This window comes from Medicago sativa, chromosome 2 (assembly GCF_051527215.1).
Source record: "Medicago sativa cultivar Bolivia chromosome 2, Bolivia_mono, whole genome shotgun sequence".
Classification (NCBI taxonomy): domain Eukaryota; kingdom Viridiplantae; phylum Streptophyta; class Magnoliopsida; order Fabales; family Fabaceae; genus Medicago; species Medicago sativa.
The window spans coordinates 28629658-28652493 of record NC_140750.1 but is presented as its reverse complement, the minus strand read 5'-3'; the positions used below and the strand labels follow the sequence as shown (position 1 = coordinate 28652493).

Sequence of the window (22836 nt, the reverse complement as noted above, 5' to 3'; positions counted from 1 at the left end):
ATATCTGATGAGGGTGGTGTGATGGTGAAGACGATGGTGGTTGTGAGGACGTGGGTGTAGCTGATAAAGGATGAGGACAGGTCAGGAAAAAGGATAGCAAGTTATCAAGAAAACAATTGACATAAATGCTCCTCATTTTTAGTTGAAATCTCAATTATGTCGTTATACTTAACGGAAATTACAAAATTGTATTTGGTGTTGTTTTTGGGTTTAGTTATCATTACTTGTATTTTTTAGGCAAACTCTTGGGTGCAAGAACCTAGTGAAATGTGTTCTCACAAATTCACAATAGTACTTGACAATAACGAAATTAAAAACAAAAATTAGATGCATTTTTCGTTTAAATATCTCTCATGAACCATTTTCAATAAAGGTGTACATCCACGTTAAGTGTACTCAATGTTAAATTTACATCAACCCGACACAATGATAAGCCGGTGATTCACATGTTTATTCATCACAAACTTTTTATGCTAACTTTTTTATATAAAATTTTTTATGTTCACATGTTCGAAGTCATAAACACGTTATTTAGGGCAAATCACTTTGAAATTGAACGAGTTAATTCAAACTTAAACCATCCTCAGTATACCGCGATTATTGAGATTCTAATTTACAATAATCCTAATAATAATCAATGAGACATCTCATAAGAAAAATCAATAAAACAACATAAAAACATTTAATCATTACCATAAAAATAATTTTAATAATAATTATCACAAGTAAGTTATATATATATACACTCGATGATGATGTAATTAAATTTTTTTTTTGAAGAATGATGTAATTAAATTTAGATGGTAACAAAAATATGGATTTGAAATGACATAACTCAATTTTCATTGATGAACAAGAAGAAGAAGAACCTTCATCCTTTTTCCAAACCCTTGATCCAAATCTAGAAGAAGAAGATGGCAACGGAGAGATTCTCTTCTCGGCCACCCACATCTCAAGAAGAAAACGCTCTGTCAGTAGTCACGCACACGCTCCCAATTTTTCAATTTTTTCCGAATTGTGATTTCAATACTTCAGTTTTTTCTGATGCATGCAAAATCAAGCTATTTTTTTTTATGTAGGTTTCTGGATATACTTCATGAAGCTCCTTTATTTGCTCATCGCAAACCTGCAAGGATTTTTGGGAGTGTTTTGTATTGCATACTACTCGTAAGTTTAAATTTTTTTTTTTTATAGAGTTTATTTTATTTGATAATCTATGATGATGATGATTTTTAATTGAATTTAATTGCTAGTTGTTATGAAACAGAGACACAGATACGACACTGACACTGACACGCAGACACTAATAGTATATAATGATGATTTTTTTTCTTATTGAATTTGATAGTTTGTTGTTATGAAGCGCAAACACGGACACGATACTGATAATGACACGTGGACACTAATAATCTATGATGATGATCTTTTTTTGTTGAATTTGATAGTTGTTACTATAAAGCACATTCAATGACACGATATTCATACTGACATGTGGACATTAATGATCTATGATAATGATTTTTCTTATTTAATTCGATAGTTTGTTGCTATGAAGCATACACACGAACGTAATACTCATACTAACACGTGGACACAATATTAATTTAACAAAATTAAAGTGATTGAATGAAACCACGTGTATCGGTGGTGTCTTGTAGGTGTCTGTCGGTTACCGAACACCTTCAGTATGAATTATCAGTGCGATGTAGGTTTGTTGCGTTAAGAATATTATGAATGTGTGATCATTTGCTTATTTAACAAAATCATAATTTAAGAATCTTGATACTAACACAATCTTGAAACTGACATGTAGGCAAAATAATAATTTAAGAAAATAAAAGTGATTAAATGATACCACATCTGTCAGTGTTATGTAGATGTCTACGTTGGATAACTGACATCTTCAATATGAAGTGCCTTTGCTACATACGTTTGTTGTAATATTGTTACGGTGTGATGATTCGCTTATTATTTCTTCCATTTTAGGCAGGTTATACTACTTTGGCTGTAGGAGCACAATGGATATTTCGTCCCGTGCAAGGACTGATTTCTCCTGTGTTATGTAGTTGTGATGTTCTCCTTTTGCTGTTGACAGGTTCGGTTCTGGAACCAAGTAATTAGTTGTTCTCAGTTCTTTTATTTGGATGTGGATAATTTTCTGATTGGTGTGCCGCGTTTTCTTATTTCTTTGGAAGAAATTATGTGAAGGTGATATCCTAGGCTTCTGTTAATTGAATCTGGCATAGAGTAATTGGATAACGTTTAAATTTTTGGTGAATTAAAGCAGCTAAAATCCCCTTTAGAGTTTACATTGATGTTGTATTTGTAAATGGTAATGCATAGAATTAAACATTATTTATGTATCTTAATAACCCTAATAAATGTTATTTTATTTGGGATTAGATTTAAAGCACTTTTTATTGGGTTCAAATGTCGCGTCTTTACTGTTTCAGGGATCTTTCAACAATATCTGGTTTATCAAGTGCAGAAGATACGATTGCAGGTAATTCGTTCAATTGCTAGTACTTTTTTGTCACAGTAGTATCTTAATTTGTCCATCTCTCATATTTGTTCGGAAGCATTACCTTATAGAACTCTGGAATCTGAAAGTTCAATACAGTTAGATCTATGAAACATTAAAAGAAATTTTGCTACATGGGTCTATGAAGGTTTCTTTTATATTTTATTTTATGGTGTTTTCCTCTTTAGTTATGTTCTTAATCGTTGATGTGTTTTCTCAGGGCTATTATAGTTTCAGCCAGAAGTTGAAATTTATCGTTCGCATACCCTTTGCCATTACAGCTTATGGTAAGCATTACAGTGTTTGGACTTTAACTTTTAGATGGTATTTAACACGTGAAGTCAATTGATACATACATGGCAACTGTCAAGAACCAAATCGACCCAAAAGCTTAAATTGTTAGGTGGAAGCAGATGAATGTTTTCAACATGGACAGTTTTATAATACGAGTTTTTAATTATAATATATAATGCTAATATTCTCAACAATTTGATTTAATGCCAGGAACTGCTGCAATGCTACTTGTTATAGTCTGGAAACCTTACACTGGTTCTCTGTCAATCTCTGGAATATTGAGGTATTATCATCACTGGGTCATACTTGTCCATTTAAGACATTTTTTATGGTTATTCAATGGAATATCAGCAAGAGAATGCTGCTTCTAAATATGAACATATGCTTAATGTGACATTGATTTTCCTATTTATTTAGGTTTGGGTATATGTATCCCTATAAATAGGGATTGGTGTGTAGTCTTTTGTATGAAGTTCGTATCAAGCTTTTATCAATAATATTCAAACTCTTATTATTTTTCTCATCATTTTATCTAAAATATCACAACTTCAACATTCATCTACCAAGACGTTTTTGTCTTATTTTGGTTGCCTCAAAACTCTGCAGGATTATTATGGTTGTCGAAGCATTATGTGCTGGATGTTTTATGAGCCTTTACATTGGTAAGTTATAATCCTTTCGTATTTTTAAGGGAGGTTAACAAAGCTATAAACTTCCTATTAAGATTAGTTTGTTTTATGGGAACATTCTTTTATAAAAAAGTTAAACATATATAAGGACATTTAAAGATATGCTTTTAGCCTTCAGGTGCCACGACCATTCATTGGATGGGAACATTTATTGATATGTAGTAAATTATATGTATAAAAAAAAAAAAAAGTGAACAAGCTTAAGATTGTCTTTTTGAAAAACTATAATAGTGTATTGAGTCTTGGGGAGGGGAGGACAGCACCCCTCATTGGCTGAAAAATCTGGAAATATGTATTGCATTCTACCCATCTACCCCACTGATGAAATATTTATGTATTTTCTGCAAATTCACTTCACTTATATAATTATAGGATCTCATTTTTGCATAGGTGTTATGGTAGAGTAGTTTTATGTAATTCTTCCTATGTGCTTTTTCTGTATAAGCAGGATACATACACCAGTACAATTCATTGAACTCCCATCCTGATGTTCTGAAGTCCTTGTATTCACCACTACAACCAGCAAGTTCTTTGGAGGGTCTAAGGCAAACATTTTGTAATTTAGTTTCTTTCTTAATTACTTCATCATTCAACATCCACGTTTAATTCGCAAACCACAAAATGCACCATGATCTACCTACTGCACCTTTTATGCATTCCATTCATGTTATTCAAAAGCACAAGTGCAAATCGCATATGCAAACACATCAAACATTGTGTTTTCTGGATTGTGAAGAACCACAAAATTACTTTGTTTGGCAAATCATAGTATTTCAGAATGCACGGAAATCTGCCTTTTGTTTATAAAAGAAATTGAAATTACATTTGCAAACACATATCAAACACTGAGTTCTTGGATTGGGAAGAATGTAAACTGTGTTATTAGTATGCCTTGATGCAACAGGTACTATGATGGTAGGCTCTCTGATCAGCAAATGGCTTTGTTACAATATCAGCGTGAAAATCTTCATTTTTTGAGTGAGGAGGTATCTCAGGATTTGAAGCTTTCGCTTATTTGTTTCATTATATACACTTTAACTTGTACTGATAGTGTAGAGGTTCCACTGTGCATAAATTAATTCATTGACATTTTGTCTTGCAGATTCTTCGTTTGCAGGAGTCTTTGAGCAAATATGAACGAACTGAAGATCGAAGCGCACCTCAGGTAATAATGAACACAGATAAACTATTTCTCTTCCTAGTCTTATTCACTTTATCAACTTAACTTTAAATTCTTATGTGTTATGTCTCTTTAATTGATATTATGTGTCATGCCCATGACATTGAGTATGTGTTGTTGTGGCTTATCCATCTAGACTATTTAATATGAGATAGAAAATGTCTTTGTTGAAATAGTAGATTGGTAGTGATGTACTGCAATCTGAATTCACCTTGTGATGTAAACCAGAGTACCATGTTGAAGTTTATTCAATTTATATTCAAAATCCTTCCTGCTAAAAAGCAGTTTTCTATTCAACCCTGACACCAACAGTTGAGATCTTCAAGATTGGTTGGCATCTAGTTTTCGATACATAATTGTAGCCCTACAACCAATCTTTCCATTTTTTAGGGAACAAATTTCTTTTATTGTTCTTTGACTTAGAGCTCATTGTATTTAATAACTTTTGGAATATATTTCCTCTGAAAAAAAAAAATGGAATATATTTATAGTGGGGGAATTTCGTAAATCTTATTTCAATTACCTTTAAACCTATTGTTGTCATCCATTTCATTGATAGTTGAAAAATTATTTTGCATAGGAATGACAACGAGTCAAGTTTAGCAGAGCTCGGACTTGATAAAATTAGGTTCCTCTCACTTAGAATATGTCATGTCAGGATAAACCTGGCAAAAATTTGAGCCTGTTTTCTCAGCTTGAGCTCAAAACCCACTGAAGCTCAATGAACCAAACTTGAACTCAGTAAAACTTCGAGCCTTGTAGGTTAAATAACAATGAGCTAGGCTTGAATTGTATAGTTTAGACAAACCAAATATAGAATTTAAATAACAAAAAAAAAAAAAACACTCCATACTAGCATAGCTCCTTGACAACTCTTGGTTTCCGTAAATATTTGTGGCTCCATCTTTGTCTAGTTGGGGAAATAAATTGCTTATATTGCAGGTTGACCTTGCTCATCTACTAGCCGCTCGCGACCAAGAATTGCGTACAATTTCTGCAGAGGTAATTACTGTCCTCTTCTAGTTTTAAATGTTATTGCATACAAGTACCTAGCACACTCTCCTGACTAGCTACAATACTTTCACATGAAGATAACTCTAGTAGGTAGGTTGGACAGTTAAGTGAGATGTAGAACCTAAGATAGGTCGAACAGTTAAGTGACGAAAGCTAAGTGAGTTATTTGAAGTTGATTAGTTCACGGCTTGTATTATATTTTTCCCATCCCAGCCTTCAAATGATGGCTAGTCTGGAAGTTTCGGAGGACACCATTGGTCATGAGATTCTAAACATTGAGATTCTATTTGTGCAAATAGAGAAATTAGTTAAGTATTATGCTCTAGAAATCTTATGGCCTTCATTTTTTTCCTTTCAGAACTCGTTTTACTTTAGTGGTGTTATTCTGCTAAATTGTAATTGGACATACTTCAAACATTATGATCAGTCGATATTGACATAATTATTCATCTGAGAAATTAGTATATTATTGAATTTACACTATGAATCAATAAATTCGTGATTTTAACAATATGTCTTACCCCACCAAACCCAATTGCTCGAACTAAACGGATCCTTGCTTGAAATTTTTGTTACAGATGAACCAAGTACAATCTGAACTAAGGCTTGCAAGGTCCTTGATTGCTGAAAGGGACTCGGAGATCCAACGTGTCCGCATGACTAACAATCAGGTATCATGCAAGATTTACTAATACTAAAGGGGTTAAATGTTTTTTATTTCTAAAAACTTGGTAAAATTTGATTGGATCACTTTAAAAAGTTTATCCATTTTAGTCTCAACATTGAACAAAAATTGCATTTATTAGTCCCTTGGTATTTAGTATTTTAAAAGTAAACTAAAAGCACACAAACCAATTAGGGTTGACACAGACGATTGGACCTTCCATTCACACTTGCTGTGACTTGAGTTCAACTCTGGAATTTATCAAGTCATAAGCTATACGTAAATTCCATTGTAAATCATCGCTAAAGTCGGTGGTTCTTTCTGACTTGCATAAATGTGTCCCTCCTCTAATTTTTTTTTTTTTTTTTGTATTCCAAAAAAAATGCACAGTTTTTGTATCTTTTAAGAATTAAAACCAATAAAATATTTTGGTAAAAAAATTAATAAATATTTTGGAGATCAAAATCACACTTTATCAGTTGTATTGGAATTAAAAATATATTTAACCATACTAAAGTTATACTACCTTCGACTATTAGATGCTCATAGTAGAATTCTGGTTATAATCATTACAGTATGTAGAAGAGAATGAAAGACTCAGAGCTATTTTAGGAGAATGGAGCACCCGAGCTGCCAAGGTATTATTATTCGTAATTAACTGTAATATGCAAATATCTATCGTTGGAATGATATTTTGAGCTTTATGGTTGTTGAAATGTTCTACTAAAACCTTTTATTATTGATGTTATGAAAGCTTGAGCGAGCACTGGAGGCCGAACGGATGTCAAATATTGAATTACAAAGGAAGATTCCAACGGTAAGAAGTCAAACACATATGTCAGTAGAAACAACTGATCAAGGAGCATAATTCACTAACTAAGCAAAAGGACAGAACCATCGCTATCTTGTGGAGATCCAATGTACCTTGTTTATGTGGAGCATTTCACCTTGTTCTCACTTTTATAAACATGGAGTGAATTTGTATCCACAGAACCATTGCTGTTTTGTGGAGATCCAATGTACATATATTAGCTCCAAACAGGGTTTTATTTTTGTGCTAAGAGAATTGACAATGATCAAGTTTGATTTAAGCTGTGCGTCTTGTATGCCAACATTTGCATTTTTCTTGTGAAGTCTTAGGTTACATTTTAGACTCCTCTCTTCGATGCTAACGACATGCTTGCAACTCTTCCTTGTTCTGTTATTACTTGCCGCACACCCATTTCTGTTCCTCCGCCTATCCACCATAAGCAACTGCAACGTTGCAGTGTAGACGTGTTTTTGTGGACCTTCTTCCTCTGCATTCACCCCCTCATTTGCATTTCTCTTGTCACACTCTTCACATATTTTCTCTCTCTTATATAAAAGGTGGACTACCAGCTGCTTCAAACATTGAGAAAATGGATTACGGACTTGGTCGTTGGTGCCAAGCAGAGTTTATGATGGAGTTAAAAAAAATTAACACGACTGTCTTAGATCATTTTCTAAGTTTCAAGTTGGAGGCACAGATGGAGTTGCAATCAAGAACTAATTATTGAGGAAAATATCTTCATCTTTAACCTGTTTCTTTAATATACGTGTTTCCTTTTTATTTTAAATTACAAAAAAAAAGTACTATAAGTTTATGAAAAAATTGATTTTGAAAACATAAATAGCATCTTATCAACAACTCTCATTTTTTAGTCAATTAAGTAACTCATTTTTTAGTCTTTCTCTATAGCAAGAATTTAAGGACTACAAAATCTTAGGAGTTTAACTTTCATTTTTTTTTTTTTGACAAAACTTAGGAGCTTAACTTAAAAATCGTAAGTACCGTAAAAAATTTAGTCTGAAAGTTAACCAAAACATGAAGAAAAAAAATACAATAATTTTTTCTTATATGAAATGTAAATTAAAGCAACAATAAAGAATAAAAATTGGCAATAGCTACTTAAAAAAGTTGGGAAAATGCATTTCAAGAAATCAATTTTAGTCATAATTGACCATTTACTAAATATATTACTAATGTATTTTCCTATGTAAACAAATAGGCTATTTGCAAGAAACTCACTGTCCATTTCATTTGTTTACGACTATTGTCCTAATAATTTTTCTTGTTGTAAAAGTTTTCTCTATAGTCGTTATTGAGACTCAAATATCAAACCAATACAAATAAATTTATCAATTATTTAATTTTTTTTTCTTACTTTCTTATTTATACTAATTTTCGACAACTGAACTTATTTGGAATAACTCAATACTTAGCCACATGTAAATACATACCAATCAATTCAAAATTTATTTATTTATTTTTAGCCAAGGCTTACCCCTGCATGTAAGGCTACCCCTCCTGCATGCAAGGCTACGCCCCTGAAAGCATCTAATTTTTTACAAGAAGAAGACGTTTTAATAAGAGGCAGCCGCTTGTTTAGATAACATTTGAATTTGAATTTGGATTTCCAATCTGATTCCCCTTCCTAGTAAATGAGAGAGTGTATTTCGATCCACATAGGTCAGGCCGGTATCCAAGTCGGAAATGCCTGCTGGGAACTTTACTGCCTCGAACATGGCATTCAGGTACGTACCTACCCAATCTTAAAACCTATTGTTCTTCTTTCATTTCTTAAAAATCGTTTACATGGTTATGGTTTTTCAGCCGGATGGGAAGTTGTCCGTGGACGGAGGAGAAATCTTCTTTGACAGCTTTTTCAGCGAAACTGTAACTGGAAAACATGTTCCACGCGCCGTATTCATTGATCTTGAACCCACCGCCATTGACGATGTCAGGACCGGTGCCTACCGTGAACTCTTCCAATCCGACCAATTCATCACTGCCAATGAAGGCTCCGCCAATAGTTTTGCACGTGGTCGCACCAGTAAGTCATCTATCTCTAACATTATGGTGTAATTTGATTCATGTAGCCGACCCCCACTTAGTAGAATAATGCTTGATTGTTGTTGTTGTTATATGATTGATTGTGATTCAGTTGGGAAAAAGATTGTTGATCTTTGCTTGGATAGAATCAGAAAGATTGCAGATAACTGCGCTGATCTTCAAGGTCTCTTATTGTTCAATGCCGTGGGTGGCGGCACAGGCTCTGGTTTGGGTTCGCTTCTGTTGGAGCATCTCTCTGCTGAATACGGAAAAAAAATCAAGCTTGGCTTGGCCGTATATCCATCTCCCCATGTTTCAACCTCTGTCCTAGAACCCTACAACGCCGTTCTTTTAACCAGTGCTCTCCTTGAACATGCTGATATGGCCGTGCTTCTTGACAATGAATCCGTCTATGATATTTGCAAGCGCTCCCTTGATATCGAGCAACCCACTTACAACAACCTTAATTGTCTTATCTCTCAGGTAAATTTACTCAATATTCATTGAAACTTCAAATGTGGGCATTTGAATTTGAATTCAACAAATATTGGAAATTATTTTATTTCACTACCCTAATCTCCAACTTGAATCTTAAAATGTGGGCATTTGAATATTGGGATTTATTTGATTTTGAATGTGTAGGTTATTTCATCCCTCACTACCTCTTTGAGGTCTGATGCATCAGTGAATGTTGATGTCAATGAGCTTCAAACCAATTTGGTTCCTTTTCATACGACCCATTTCATGCTTACCTCATATGCCCCTTTTATTTCTGCCAAGAAACCTTACCATGACCAGCTTTCTTCTGCTGAGATCACCAATCGTGTTTTTAACCCTTCTTCCTTGATGGTTAAGTGCAACCCTCGATATGGAAAATACTTGGGTTGTTGTTTGATGTATCATGGTGATATTGTGCCTAAGGACGTGGTTTCTGCAATAGCCACCATTAAGAGAAATGAAACCATTCAATTTGTGGATTGGTGTTCAGCTAAGTTCAAGGTAGGTATCAATTATTATCCTCGAACTGTTGTTCCTGGTGGTGATCTTGCCAAGGTGCAGAGGGCTGTAGGAATGATCTCTAACTCTACCAGTGTTGCTCAAGTGTTTTCCAGGATTGACCATAAGTTCGATCTTATGTATGCCAAGCGTGCTTTTGTGCACTGGTATGTGTGTGAGGGTATGGAAGAAGGTGAGTTATCACAGGCTCGTGAGGATCTTGCTGCTCTCGAGGAGTATGAGGACTATGCGCCCTACTCTAGTGATACTTGGGAAGTTGAAAGTGATGACTGCGAGGAGTCTGATCTTATGTGTAATAAGCGTTCTTTTGTGCACTGGTATGTGACTGAGGGTATGGAAGAAGGAGGCTCGATAGGATCTTGGTTCTTTCGGGAAGGATTATGAGGAATTTTCTCCCTAGTTTGGTGACGTTGAGGATGTTGAAATTGATGACTGTGAGGAGTTTAATCCCTACATTGGTTATGCTGAGGATGTTGAAAGTGATGACTCTTAATTATTTAGTTCTTGCAACACAATCATCTGTTTGTCATATTCTTCTTTGTTTTAGATTTTGTGACAAAAAATTATGTGATGCTTTTGGATGTTGTTTTGCTTGCATGTTATCAATGTCTGTGCTGTGTTTCTTACCTTTTTTGGTACAAGTGTTTCAATGTCGATTCACCAGAGTAATTGTGAGCTGTTATTTGCAATGTTTCTAAATCCGGTTTGGTCATCGACTCATCAAACTCATGAGGTTAACGGTCGAACCATTGACTCATTGATTACATTGTATGATTGAACTAGATAAATCGGATGACTCGGCTGTATAACCGAGTAAAAAATTGTATAAATATTAAATTGCGAAAGATAGTTATACATCATTCAATCCAAAACAGGTGCAAGTTTCAAAATTTAACTGCTTCAGTTCCTGTAAATCATTTAAGGTACACCCTTTAGTCAATGTATATGCGTGTAGGTGTCCATATTTAATGTAAGGATGTCTTTGGTGCAACTTTATGGTGTCTTGTATTCTTCTTTTATTTGATAATCTATGATGATGGTTTTTCTATTGAATTCGATAGCTTAGTTGCTATGATGCACAAACACGATGTTGATACTGACACACGAACACTGATGATATAAGATGATGGTTTTTTCGTTTAATTTGATAGTTTTGTTGTTATGAAGTACATATACGGACACGATACTGATAGTGACATGTAGGCTTGGCACTGATAATTTATGACGTGATTTTTTTATTTAATTTCATAGTTTGTTACTATGAAGCACATATACGAACACGACACTGATACCGACTAGTAGACACAATAATTTAAGAAAATAATAGTGATTGAAAGAAACCACGTGTACCGGTGGTGTCGCGTAGGTGTCTGTGTCGGTTAACGGACTTCTTCAATATGAAGTGTCGGTGATATGTAGGTTTGTTGCGTTAAGAATGATGTGAATGTGTGACGATTATTTAAGACAGTATAATAATTTAAGAATCATGACACTACACAATCCTGATACCAACACGTAGACGCAATACTAATTTAAGAAAATAAAAGTGATTAAATGAAATTACATGTATCAGCGTCATGTAGGTGTTTGTGTCTGCTGTCTGGTATCAGACACTTTCAGTATCAAGTGTCTGTGATACATAGGTTTGTTGCGTTAAGAGTATTGTTACGGTGTGATGATTTGCTTATTGTTTCTTCAATTTTAGGCAGGTTATACTACTTGGCTGTAGGAGCTCAATGGGTATTTCGGCCCTTGCAAGGATTGATTTCTCCAGTGTTATGTAGTTGTGATGTTCTTCTTTTGCTGTTGACAGGTTTGGTACCAGAACGAATGTGATTAATTGTTCTCAGTTCTTTTAATCGGGTGTGGATAGTTTTCTGATTGGGGTGCCGCATTTGTTAAGTTCATCAGAAGAAATCATGTGATAATGCTATCCTAGGCTTTCTGTTAATCGAATTTGGCTAGGGTAATTGGATAGCATTCAAATTTTTGGTAAATTAAAGTGGCTAAAAGCCCCTTTGGAGTTTACATTGTTGTTGTATTTTTTAATGATAATGTATAGAATTAACATAATTTATGCAGCTTTACAAGCTTAATAAATGTTATTTTATTAGGCATTAGTTAAAGATTTAAAGCACTTTTTATTGGGTTCAAATTCCGCGTCTTTACTGTTTCAGGAATTTTTCAACAATATCTGGTTTATCAAGTGCAGAAGATACGGTTGCAAGTCATCCGTTCAATTGCTAGTGCTTTTGTTTCGAAACATTAACTGATAGGACTCTTGAATCTGAAAGTTCAATATAGTTAGATAGATCTATGAAACATTAGAGTTACCAAAAGAATTTTTGCTACATGTATCTATGAAGGTTTCTTTGTTCCTTTGATGTTATTTCTCAGGCTATTATAGTTTCAGCCAGAAGTTGAAATTTATCTTTCGCATTTCAGTGTTTGGACTTTAACTTTTTGGACTTTAACTTTTAGATGACATTTAACATGTGAAATCAATTGATACATATGTGGAAACTGTCAAGAACCAAATCAACCCAAAAGCTTAAATTGTTAGGCGGAAGCAGATGAATGTTTTCAACATGGACAGTTTTAGATTACGAGTTCTTAATTGTAATATAATGCTAATATTCTCAACAATAAAATATTCTGGATGCACGTTGATCTACCTCGTGTACCTTTTATGCATTCAATTCATGTTAAGCAAAAGCACAAATGCAAATCACATTTGCAAATACACACATCAAACTTTGTTTGCCAAAGCATAGTATTTCTGAATGCACGAAAATCTACCTTTTATGCATTCCATCCATGTTACACAAAATAAAATAAAAAATATCCGAATTACATTTGCAAGCACTGTATTCTTGGATTGTGAAGAATGTAAACTGTGTAATTAGTATACCTTGATGATGCAATAGGTACCATGATGGAAAGCTCTCTGATCAGCAAATGGCTTTTTGCTATATCAGCGTGAAAATCTTCATTTTTTGAACTTGTACTGATAGTGTAGATTTTCCACTATGCATAAATTAATTCATTAACATTTGGTCTTGCAGGCAGATTCTTCGTTTGCAAGAGTCTTTGAGCAAATATGAACGAACTGAAAATCGAAGCACACCTCAGGTAATCATGAACACAGATGAACTATTTCTCTTCCTAGTCTTCACTGCAATTTTAAATTTTTATGTGTTACGTCTCTTTTTTTGATATCATTGTTTATGCCCATGACATTGAGCATGTGCTGTTGTGGCTAATACATCTAGACATTCAATATGAGATAGAAAATTTCTGAGTTGAATTAGTAGATTAGCAGCAAAGTACTGTAAGCTGAATTCACCATGTGACAGTTGAGATCTTGAAGATTGGTTGGCATCTAGTTTGTTTACATACTTTTAGCCCTACAACCAATTTTTCCATTTTTTAGTGAACAAATTGCTTTTATTGCGCTTTGACCTTGTTCATTTTATTTAGTGGGGGAATTTCGTAAATCGTGTTTCAATTACCTTCAAACGTACTGTTGTCATCTATTTCATTGATATTTGAAAAATTATTTTGCATAGGAATGACAACTAGTCAAGTTTAGCAGAGCCGAGACTTGATTGATTTAAGCTCCGCTCACTTAGAATATGTCATGTCAGGATAAACCTGACAAAAATTTGAGCATATTTTCTCAACTTGAGCACAAAATCCAATTAAGCTCAATGAACCAAACTTGAACTCTGCACAGCTTCAAGCTTTGTTGGCTAAATGACAATGAGCTAGGGCCTAGGATTGAATTGTGTAGTTTTGCCAAACCAAATATACAGTTTAAATAGCAAAAAAAAAACTCCATACTAGCACAGCTCTTCACCAACTTAGTTTTTGTAAATCTTTGTGGCTCCATTTTTTTCTTGTCGGGAGAATAAATTGCTTTTATTGTAGGTTGACCTTGCTCATCTACTAGCAGCTCGTGACCAAGAATTGCGTACAATTTCGGTTGTTGCATACAACTACAAGTACCTAGCACACTCTCCTAACTAGATTACAATACTTAGACAGTTAAGTGAGATGTAGAACCTAAGATAGGTTGAACATTTAAGTGACGAAAGCCGATGAGTTGTTTGAAGTTGATTAATTCACAGCTTGTATTCTTTTTTTCCCATCCCAGCCTGCAAATGATGGCTAGTGTGGAAGTTTCAGAGGACACCATTGGTCATGAGATTCTATACATTGAGATTCCATATGTACAAATAGATCAAATAGTTAACTATTATGCTCTAGAAGTCTTATGGCCTCAATTTTTTTAGAACCTGTTTTACTTTAGTGATTTTTTCTGCTAAATTAAAATTGGGCATACTTTAAACATTATGATCGGTTGATATTGACACGTATCTATTCATCAGAGAAATTAGTATATTATTGAATTTACACTATGAAATCAATAAATTAGTGGTTTGAACAATGTCTTATCCCACAAACTCATTATTTGAATATCTATAGGAGTTTAACAAAATTAAGTCACCAGATATCATTCAACGTCACTTGCTCGAAATTAAAGGGATTCTTGCTTGAAATTTATGTTACAGATGAACCAAGTGCAATCTGAACTAAGGCTTGCACGGTCCTTGATTGCTGAAAGGGACTCAGAGATCCAACGTGTCCGCACGACCAACAATCAGGTATATTGCAGATTTTACTAATAACTAACGGGGTTAAATGTTTTTTATTTCTAAAAACTTGGTAAAATTTGATTGAATTTCTTTAAAAAGTTTATTCGTTTTAGTCTTAACACTTAACAAAAATAGCATTTTTTAGACCCTTATTATTTAGTATTTTAACAGTAACTAAAATCACACAAACCAATTAGGGTTGAGTTGACACAGCCGATTGGACCTTCCATTCGCACTTGTTTTAACTTGAGTACAAGTCTGGAATTTATCAAGTTCTAACTAGGAGCATAGTATTGAATTACAAAGGAAGATTCCAACGGTGTTTTAGGAGAATGGAGCACCCGAGCTGCCAAGGTACTATTCATAATTAAGTGTAATATGCGAATATCCATATCGTTAGAATAATATGTTGAGCTTTACAGTTGTTGAAATGTTCTGCTAAAACCTTTTATTAATGATGTTATGAAAGCTTGAGCGAGCATTGGAGGCCGAGCGGATGTCAAATATTGAATTGCAAAGGAAGATTCCGACAGTAAGAAGTCAAACACATATGTCAGTAGAAGCAACTGATCAAGGAGCATAATTCACTAACTAGGAAAATGGACAGAACCATCACTGTCGTGTGGAGATCGAATGTACCTTGTTCATGTGGAGCATTTCACCTTGTTCTCACTTTTATAAACATGAAGTGAATTTGTATCCACAGAACCATTGCTGTTGTGTGGAGATCCAATGTACATATATTAGCTCCAAACAGGGTTTTATTTTTGTGCCAAGAGAATTGACAATGATCAAGTTTGATTTTAAGCTGTGTGTCTTGTATGCTCAACATTTATATTTTTCTTGTAAAGTTTTTGGTTACAAAGAAGAAAGTTTTTATCTATAGCGCAAATGTCATCGCTACCACCATCATTACCAAAATAAAGTACAAAAAAACAGGTAAAAGAAACAAGTAAAAGATGAAGATATTTTCCTTTTATGATCATTTTCCTTTTTATTTTAATTTACAGGAAAAAAGTACCACGAGTTTATGGAAAAATTGATTTTTGAAACATAAATAGCATCTTATCAACAACTCACATTTTTTTTAGTCAATTAATTAACTTTTGTCTCGACGTTTAAAAACTTGTGTTTTTAGTCTTTCATTTATTCTCTATTGTAAAACATTAAGAACTACAAAATAGCTTGACTTAAAATTCGTAAGTGTTGTAAAGAATTTAATCCAAAAATTAACTAAAACATGAAGAAAGAAAATCAAAATAATTTCTACTTATTTGAAACGTAAATTAAAGCAACGACAAAGGATAATAATTGACGATAACTACATTAAAAAAGTTAGGCAAAATGTGTTTCAAGAAGTCAATTTTATTCATAATTGATTGTTAAAGAAATTGATTAATAATGTATTTTCCTGTATAAACAAATAGACTATTTGCAAGAAACTCATTGTCCATTTGATTTGTTTATGACTATTGTAAAAGTTTCCTCTATAGATATTATTGAGACGGAAAGTATCAAATCAATACAAATAAATATATCAATTTTTTTACTTTCTTATTTGTGCTAATTTATTTTCGACAAAGTCTAGACTGTCGGGGTGGCAAAGTCGTTTTCTCTCTTTCGGTGGCTGATTGGTTCTTCTCAAATATGTCTTGACCTCTCTACTTGTCTACGCTCTTTCTTTCTTCAAGGCTCCGTCAGGTATAATCTCTTTCATTGATTCTATTTTTTCTAAATTTTTTGGGGAGGTAGTGAGGGGAACAGGAAAATTTCCTGGATTGCTTGGAGCTCTATTACTTTACGTCAGGAGTATGGAGGATTGGGGGTGAGACAGTTGAGGGAATTTAATACTGCTTTATTAGGTAAATGGTGTTGGCGGATGTTGGTGGACATAGGAGGGATGTGGTATAGGGTGCTAGTGGCGAAATATGGCAAGGAGACAGGGAGGTTGGAGGTTGGGGGCCGGAGTGTTTCCTGTTGGTGGAGGGAGATAGCGAAGATTAGGGATGGGGTTGGTGAGGCAGAGGAGGGTTGGTTTGCTGAAAGGGTGTCGAGAAAGGTAGGGGATGGTTTACACACTTTCTTTTGGTATGATAGGCGGGTTGGAAATGTCCCTTTACGTAAGCGCTTTCGTCGTTTATTTGATTTGTCAACTAAAAAATTGGCAACAGTGGAGGAAATGTTTACGCTAGGTTGGTCGGATGGCGGTGAGGCGTGGAAGTGGAAGCGTAGATTGTGGGCATGGGAGGAAGACATGGTAGTGGAGTGTAGGCTCTTACTTGATGGTTTTGTTTTGTACTCTGATATTTCTGACAGGTGGCAGTGGGACTCTGACATCTCTGAGGGTTACACTGTGAGCGGAGCGTATCAGATCCTGACTAGTCAGGTGGCTACTTCATCTGATGTTTTGGGAGATCTTGTTTGGCATAAACAGGTTCCTCTGAAGGTGTCGATTTTGACGTGGAGATTGTTGCAAGACAGGTTGCCAACTAAAAACAACCTTGTGAGGCGCAACATCATCCAGCAGGGCGCGGCCAGGTGCATGGCGGGGTGTGACCACTAAGAAACAGCATCGCATTTGTTCATCCATTGATTTATTTAGTTCTTTGTGGCAGTATATCAGGTCTTGGTTAGGTGTTGCATGTGTTGATCCTAGCTCCATTAGCGACCATTTCACCCAATTTATTCACTGCACAGGGTATTCAAAGAAACGTAGATCTTTTCTTCAGCTCATTTGGTTGTTGGGAGTTTGGTTAGTGTGGAAAGAGCGTACCAACAGGCTCTTTAATAACATCCAAACCCCAATGGCTCGGATTCTAGACAAAGTTAAATTTCATTCATATTGGTGGCGAAAATTGTTGTTGACACATCTTGTTAGGCTGAAAAACACTAGTAAAAGACGAAAATGCCCCCTCGATAGTTAACTGCCGAATTCTAAAAACGGCTGCAGTTAACTACCGAGGAAAACTTCGGCAGTTAACTACCGAGGAAAATTGAAAACTTCGGCAGTTAGCTGCCGAGGAATCCTCAAACCCTTTTTTTTTTTTTTACAAAAACCATTAATTCTTTTTATTCCTTAAATTTAAATTTTCCTTAATTAAATTTAATTCTTTAATCCTTTTAAGGAATTAAACATAATTATTTTTATGATTTCATTCATGTGATTTTGTCGCCATAAATGAAGAAATATGGATTTTGTTGCCATTAAATACACGATTCTTTTTATAAAGTTGTTGATTTCATTCATATGATTTTGTTGCCATAAATAAAAAAAATATGAGATCCTAGAATTACTACATATTCAATCACGTTTCTTAATTAAAAAAATGTTTTTTTTTTAAGAATAGAAAAGTGGTTTTATTTGTACAAAAAAAAAGGTATTATTGATAGAATAATTACAAATATAATTATTTGAAAGAGAGATGAATAATATCTGAAATATTATAATTTGTGAACAACAAAAAAATATCTTAAATATTATAATTAATTACTAATAATTACAAATATAATTATTATATCATTTGTAACATTTTTTGTTGTTGCATTTTCTTTTATTGAATTATCATTTTAGGTCCATTAACTACCGATTGCAGATATTATTCATCTCTCATATTTCTTCATTTATGGCAACAAAATCACATGAATGAAATCATAAAAAAAATTGTGTTTAATTCCTTAAAAGCATTAAAAAATTAAATTTAATTAAGGAAAATTTAGGTATAAAGAATAAAAAAAAATTAATGGTTTTTGTAAAAAAAAAAAAAAAGGTTTGAGGATTCGTCGGCAGTTAACTGCCGAAGTGTTCAAATTTCCTCGGTAGTTTACTGCCGAAGTTTTCCTCAGTAGTTAACTACAGTCGGTTTCATAATTCGGCAGTTAACTACTGAGGGGGCATTTTCGTCTTTTACTAGTGTTTCTCAGCCTAACAATATGTGTCAACAGCAATTTTCATTGGTGGCTTAAAGCTAAAAACGCCATGTTTGTGTACGGTTCCCAGAGATGGTGGTCGGACCCTATGGTTTGTCTGGGTTTCGACTAACCCTTGTTTTGTAATTATGTTTTGACTCTTGGCTTGGTGGAGTGGTCCCGTTAGTACACCTTGTGCTAGGGATATTACACTTCAGTGTTAATATATTCCATTTTTACTTCTTCAAAAAGAAAAATTCGACAAATGAACTTAGAGTAGTTGGATATAAATACATAATCTATTCGAGAATAATATTTCTTTTGGGTAGCAAGGCACCCCTCCTGCATGCAAGGCTACCCACCCCGTCCTACATGCAAGGCTACGCCCATCTAATTTAATAAGAGGCAGCCGCTAGTTTAGATAACATTTGAATTTGAATTTGGATTTCCATTCTGATTTCCTTCTTCATAGTAAATGAGAGAGTGTATTTCGATCCACATCGGTGAGGCCGGTATCCAGGTCGGCAATGCCTGCTGGGAACTTTACTGCCTCCAACATGGCATTCAGGTACCTACGGCCTACCCAATCTTAAAACTTATTTTTCTTCTTTCATTTCTTAACTATCGTTCAATAATGGTTATGATTTTTCAGCCTGATGGGAAGAGTACCGTCGACGGAGGAGAAATCTTCTTTGACAGTTTTTTCAGCGAAACTTTAACTGGAAAACACGTTCCACGCGCCGTATACGTTGATCTTGAACCCTCTGCCATTGACGATGTAAGGACCGGTGCCTACCGTGAACTCTTCCAACCCGATCAATTCATCACAGCCAACGAAGTCGCCGCCAACAGTTTTGCACGTGGTCGTAACAGTAAGTCATCTCTCATATCTCCACATTATGACGTGATTTGATCCGTGTAGCCGACCCCACTTAGTGGGATAATGTTTGATCCTTGTTGTTGTTATATGATTGATTGTGATTCAGTTGGGAGGAAGATTGTTGATCTTTGCTTGGATAGAATCAGAAAGATTGCAGATAACTGTGCTGATCTGCAAGGTCTCTTATTGTTCAATGCCGTGGGTGGCGGCACAGGCTCTGGTTTGGGTTCGCTTCTGTTGGAGCATCTCTCTGCTGAATACGGTAAAAAAATCAAGCTTGGCTTGGCCGTATATCCATCTCCCCATGTTTCAACCTCTGTCCTAGAACCCTACAACGCCGTTCTTTCAACCAGTGCTCTCCTTGAACATGCTGATATGGCCGTGCTTCTTGACAATGAATCCGTCTATGACATTTGCAAGTACTCCCTTGATATTCAGCGACCCACTTACAAAAATCTCAATTGTCTTATCTCTCAGGTAAATTTACTCAATATTGATTAGGCATTCGATCGAATATTGAGTGAGATTTATTTGATTTTGATTTGATTGTGTAGGTGATTTCGTCCCTCACTTCCTCTTTGAGGTTTGATGCAGCAGAGAATGTTAATATCAATGAGCTTCAAACCAATTTGGTTCCTTTTCATAGGGCCCATTTCATGCTTACCTCATATGCCCCTTTTATCTCTGCTAAGAAACTTTACCACGACCAGCTTTCTACTGCTGAGATCACCAATCGTGCTTTTAATCCTTCTTCCATGATGGCTAAGTGCAACCCTCGATATGGAAAATACTTCTCTTGTTGTTTGATGTATCATGGTGATATTGTGCATAAAGATGCGGTTTCTGCATTAATCACTATTAAGCGAAATCAAACCCTTCAATTTGTGGATTGGTGTTCAACTAAGTACAAGGCAGGTATCAATTATCATCCTCCAACTGTTGTTCCTGGTGGTGATCTTGCCAAGGTGCAGAGGGCTGTAGGAATGATCTCTAACTCTACCAGTGTTGCTCAAGTGTTTTCCAGGATTGATCATAAGTTCGATCTTATGTATGCCAAGCGTGCTTTTGTGCACTGGTATGTGTGTGAGGGTATGGAAGAAGGTGAGTTATCACAGGCTCGTGAGGATCTTGCTGCTCTCGAGGAGGAGTATGAGGACTATGCGCCCTACTCTAGTGATACTTGGGAAGTTGAAAGTGATGACTGCGAGGAGTCTGATCTATTGTGTAATAAGCGTTCTTTTGTGCACTGGTATGTGACCGAGGGTATGGAAGAAGGAGGCTCTATAGGATCTTGGTTATTTCGGGAAGGATTATGAAGAATTTGCTCCCTAGTCTGGTGATGTTGAGGATGTTGAAATTGATGACTATGAGGAGTTTAATCCCTACATTGGTTATGCTGAGGATGTTGAAAATGATGACTCTTAATTATTTAGTTCTTGCAACACAATCATCTGTTTGTCATATGCTTATTTGTTTTAGATTTTGTGACAAAAAATTATGTGATGCTTTTGGATGTTGTTTTGCTTGCATCTTATCAATGTCCGTGTGCTGCGTTTCTTTCCTTTTTTGGTACTAAATTGTTTCACTGTCGATTCACCGAAGTAATTGTCTTATCAATAGTTGATATTATTCTCCAAAGTGAGTTGCTCATCTATTTCGATGGTGTTAGGTGACCAACTCCCACAATTCTGTTCACATAAATATTGAGCTTTGCTGGTTTAGAAGAAGTGCAACAAAAGAAAAATTGAGCTGGTATTTGCAATGTTTTTAAATCCGGTTTGGTCATCGACTCAGCAAACTCATGAGGTTAATGGTCGAACCATTGACTCGTTGATTGCATTGTATTGCATTGTATGATTGAACTAGATAAATCGGATGACTCGGTTGTATAACCCGAGTAAAAAATTGTATAAATATTAAATTGCGAAAGATAGTTATGCATCATTCAATCCAAAACAGGTGCAAATTTCAAAATTTAACTGCTTCAGTTCCTGTAAATCATTTAAGGTATACCCTTTAGTCAATGTATATGCGTGTAGGTGTCCATATTTTAATGTAAGGATGTCTTCGGTGCAACTTTGTGGTGTCTTGTATTCTTCTTTAATTTGATAATCTATGATGATGGTTTTTCAATTGAATTCGATAGCTTAGTTGCTATGATGCACAAACACGATGTTGATACTGACACATGGACACTGATGATATAAGATGATGGTTTTTTCATTTAATTTGATAGTTTTGTTGTTATGAAGTACATATACGGACACGATACTGATAGTGACATGTAGGCTAGGCACTGATAATTTATGATGTGATATTTTTATTTAATTTGATAGTTTGTTGCTATGAAGCACAGATACGAACACGACACTGATACTGACTAGTAGACACAATAATTTAAGAAAATAACAGTGATTGAATGAAACCACGTGTACCAGTGGTGTCGTGTAGGTGTCTGTGTCGGTTAACGGACTTCTTCAAAATGAAGTGTCGGTGATATGTAGGTTTGTTGCGTTAAGAATGATGTGAATGTGTGATGATTATTTAAGACAATATAAAAATTTAAGAATCGTGATATTACACAATCCTGATACGGACACGTAGATGCAATACTAATTTAAGAAAATAAAAGTGATTAAATGAAATTACATGTATCGGCATCATGCAGGCGTTTGGTTCTGCTGTCTGGTATCAGACACTTCCAGTATGAAGTGTCCGTGATACACAGGTTTGTTGCGTTGAAAGTATTGTTACGGTGTGATGATTTGCTTCTTGTTTCTTCAATTTTAGGCAGGTTATACTACTTTAGCTGTAGGTGGTTGATGGATATTTCGGCCCTTGCAAGGATTGATTTCTCCAGTGTTATGTAGCTGTGATGTTCTTCTTTTGCTGTTGACAGGTTTGATACCAGAACTAATGTGATTAATTGTCAATTGTTCTCGGTTCTTTTAATCGGGTGTGGATAGTTTTCTGCTTGGTTTGCCGCATTTGCTAAGTTCATCAGAAGAAATCATGTGATAATGCTATCCTAGGCTTCTGTTAATCGAATTTGGCTAGGGTAATTGGACAGTGTTTAAATTTTGGTGAATTAAAACGGCTAAAATCCCCTTTAGAGTTTACATTGCTGTTGTATTTGTCAATGGTAATGTATAGAATTAA

General features: G+C 34.9%; 4 protein-coding genes across 7 annotated transcripts; all 4 read left to right on the top strand.

Moving 5' to 3' along the window:
- Window positions 1-823: 823 nt before the first annotated feature.
- On the top strand, window positions 824-15698 carry LOC146946027 (FRIGIDA interacting protein 1). 4 transcript variants are annotated; one of them, XR_015026581.1, is made up of 14 exons: window positions 824-970; window positions 1080-1167; window positions 1987-2095; window positions 2454-2503; window positions 2742-2808; window positions 3026-3098; window positions 3422-3477; window positions 3953-4049; window positions 4409-4490; window positions 4607-4669; window positions 5627-5686; window positions 14808-14900; window positions 15089-15245; window positions 15361-15698. XR_015026581.1 is itself a non-coding variant. In XM_085744272.1 (14 exons), exons 1-14 carry the CDS (start codon window positions 915-917, stop codon window positions 15472-15474), a joined length of 1071 nt encoding a protein of 356 aa, XP_085600398.1. In that variant the 5' UTR covers window positions 824-914; the 3' UTR covers window positions 15475-15698. The 4 variants fall into 4 exon arrangements, 3 of the variants coding, with proteins under 3 accessions (XP_085600398.1, XP_085600399.1, XP_085600397.1); XM_085744272.1 differs by lacking the exons at window positions 14808-14900; window positions 15089-15245 and adding exons at window positions 6277-6369; window positions 6938-7000; XM_085744273.1 differs by lacking the exons at window positions 14808-14900; window positions 15089-15245; window positions 15361-15698 and adding exons at window positions 6277-6369; window positions 6938-7000; window positions 7117-7459 and having other exon boundaries at window positions 1991-2095.
- Window positions 8779-10932, top strand: LOC146946028 (tubulin alpha-2 chain-like). The gene is made up of 4 exons (XM_085744274.1): window positions 8779-8918; window positions 8998-9217; window positions 9329-9699; window positions 9859-10932. The coding sequence occupies exons 1-4, from the start codon at window positions 8826-8828 to the stop codon at window positions 10615-10617; spliced, it is 1443 nt and encodes a 480-aa protein (XP_085600400.1). The 5' UTR covers window positions 8779-8825; the 3' UTR covers window positions 10618-10932.
- Window positions 15699-16791: 1093 nt separating the features above from the next.
- LOC146946026 (uncharacterized) lies at window positions 16792-17454 on the top strand. The gene has a single exon (XM_085748135.1). It carries the CDS (start codon window positions 16792-16794, stop codon window positions 17452-17454), a length of 663 nt encoding a protein of 220 aa, XP_085604261.1.
- A 1379-nt stretch (window positions 17455-18833) lies between these two features.
- On the top strand, window positions 18834-21238 carry LOC146946025 (tubulin alpha-2 chain-like). Its single transcript, XM_085744270.1, has 4 exons — window positions 18834-19365; window positions 19450-19669; window positions 19784-20154; window positions 20232-21238. Exons 1-4 carry the CDS (start codon window positions 19273-19275, stop codon window positions 20991-20993), a joined length of 1446 nt encoding a protein of 481 aa, XP_085600396.1. The 5' UTR covers window positions 18834-19272; the 3' UTR covers window positions 20994-21238.
- Window positions 21239-22836: the final 1598 nt, after the last annotated feature.

What these genes read in the sequence shown, in the direction of transcription:
- LOC146946025 (XM_085744270.1), top strand. Translation starts at nt 19,273, where the DNA reads ATGAGAGAGTGTATTTCGATCCACATCGGTGAGGCCGGTATCCAGGTC. An exon ending in TTTTGCACGTGGTCGTAACA is followed by an intron (nt 19,670 to 19,783) that starts GTAAGTCATCTC and finishes ATTGTGATTCAG; the next exon opens with TTGGGAGGAAGATTGTTGAT. An exon ending in TCAATTGTCTTATCTCTCAG is followed by an intron (nt 20,155 to 20,231) that starts GTAAATTTACTC and finishes TTGATTGTGTAG; the next exon opens with GTGATTTCGTCCCTCACTTC.
- LOC146946026 (XM_085748135.1), top strand. Translation starts at nt 16,792, where the DNA reads ATGTGGTATAGGGTGCTAGTGGCGAAATATGGCAAGGAGACAGGGAGG.
- LOC146946027 (XM_085744272.1), top strand. Translation starts at nt 915, where the DNA reads ATGGCAACGGAGAGATTCTCTTCTCGGCCACCCACATCTCAAGAAGAA. An exon ending in CTTTGCCATTACAGCTTATG is followed by an intron (nt 2,809 to 3,025) that starts GTAAGCATTACA and finishes ATTTAATGCCAG; the next exon opens with GAACTGCTGCAATGCTACTT. An exon ending in TGCGTACAATTTCTGCAGAG is followed by an intron (nt 5,687 to 6,276) that starts GTAATTACTGTC and finishes TTTTTGTTACAG; the next exon opens with ATGAACCAAGTACAATCTGA.
- LOC146946028 (XM_085744274.1), top strand. Translation starts at nt 8,826, where the DNA reads ATGAGAGAGTGTATTTCGATCCACATAGGTCAGGCCGGTATCCAAGTC. An exon ending in TTTTGCACGTGGTCGCACCA is followed by an intron (nt 9,218 to 9,328) that starts GTAAGTCATCTA and finishes ATTGTGATTCAG; the next exon opens with TTGGGAAAAAGATTGTTGAT. An exon ending in TTAATTGTCTTATCTCTCAG is followed by an intron (nt 9,700 to 9,858) that starts GTAAATTTACTC and finishes TTGAATGTGTAG; the next exon opens with GTTATTTCATCCCTCACTAC.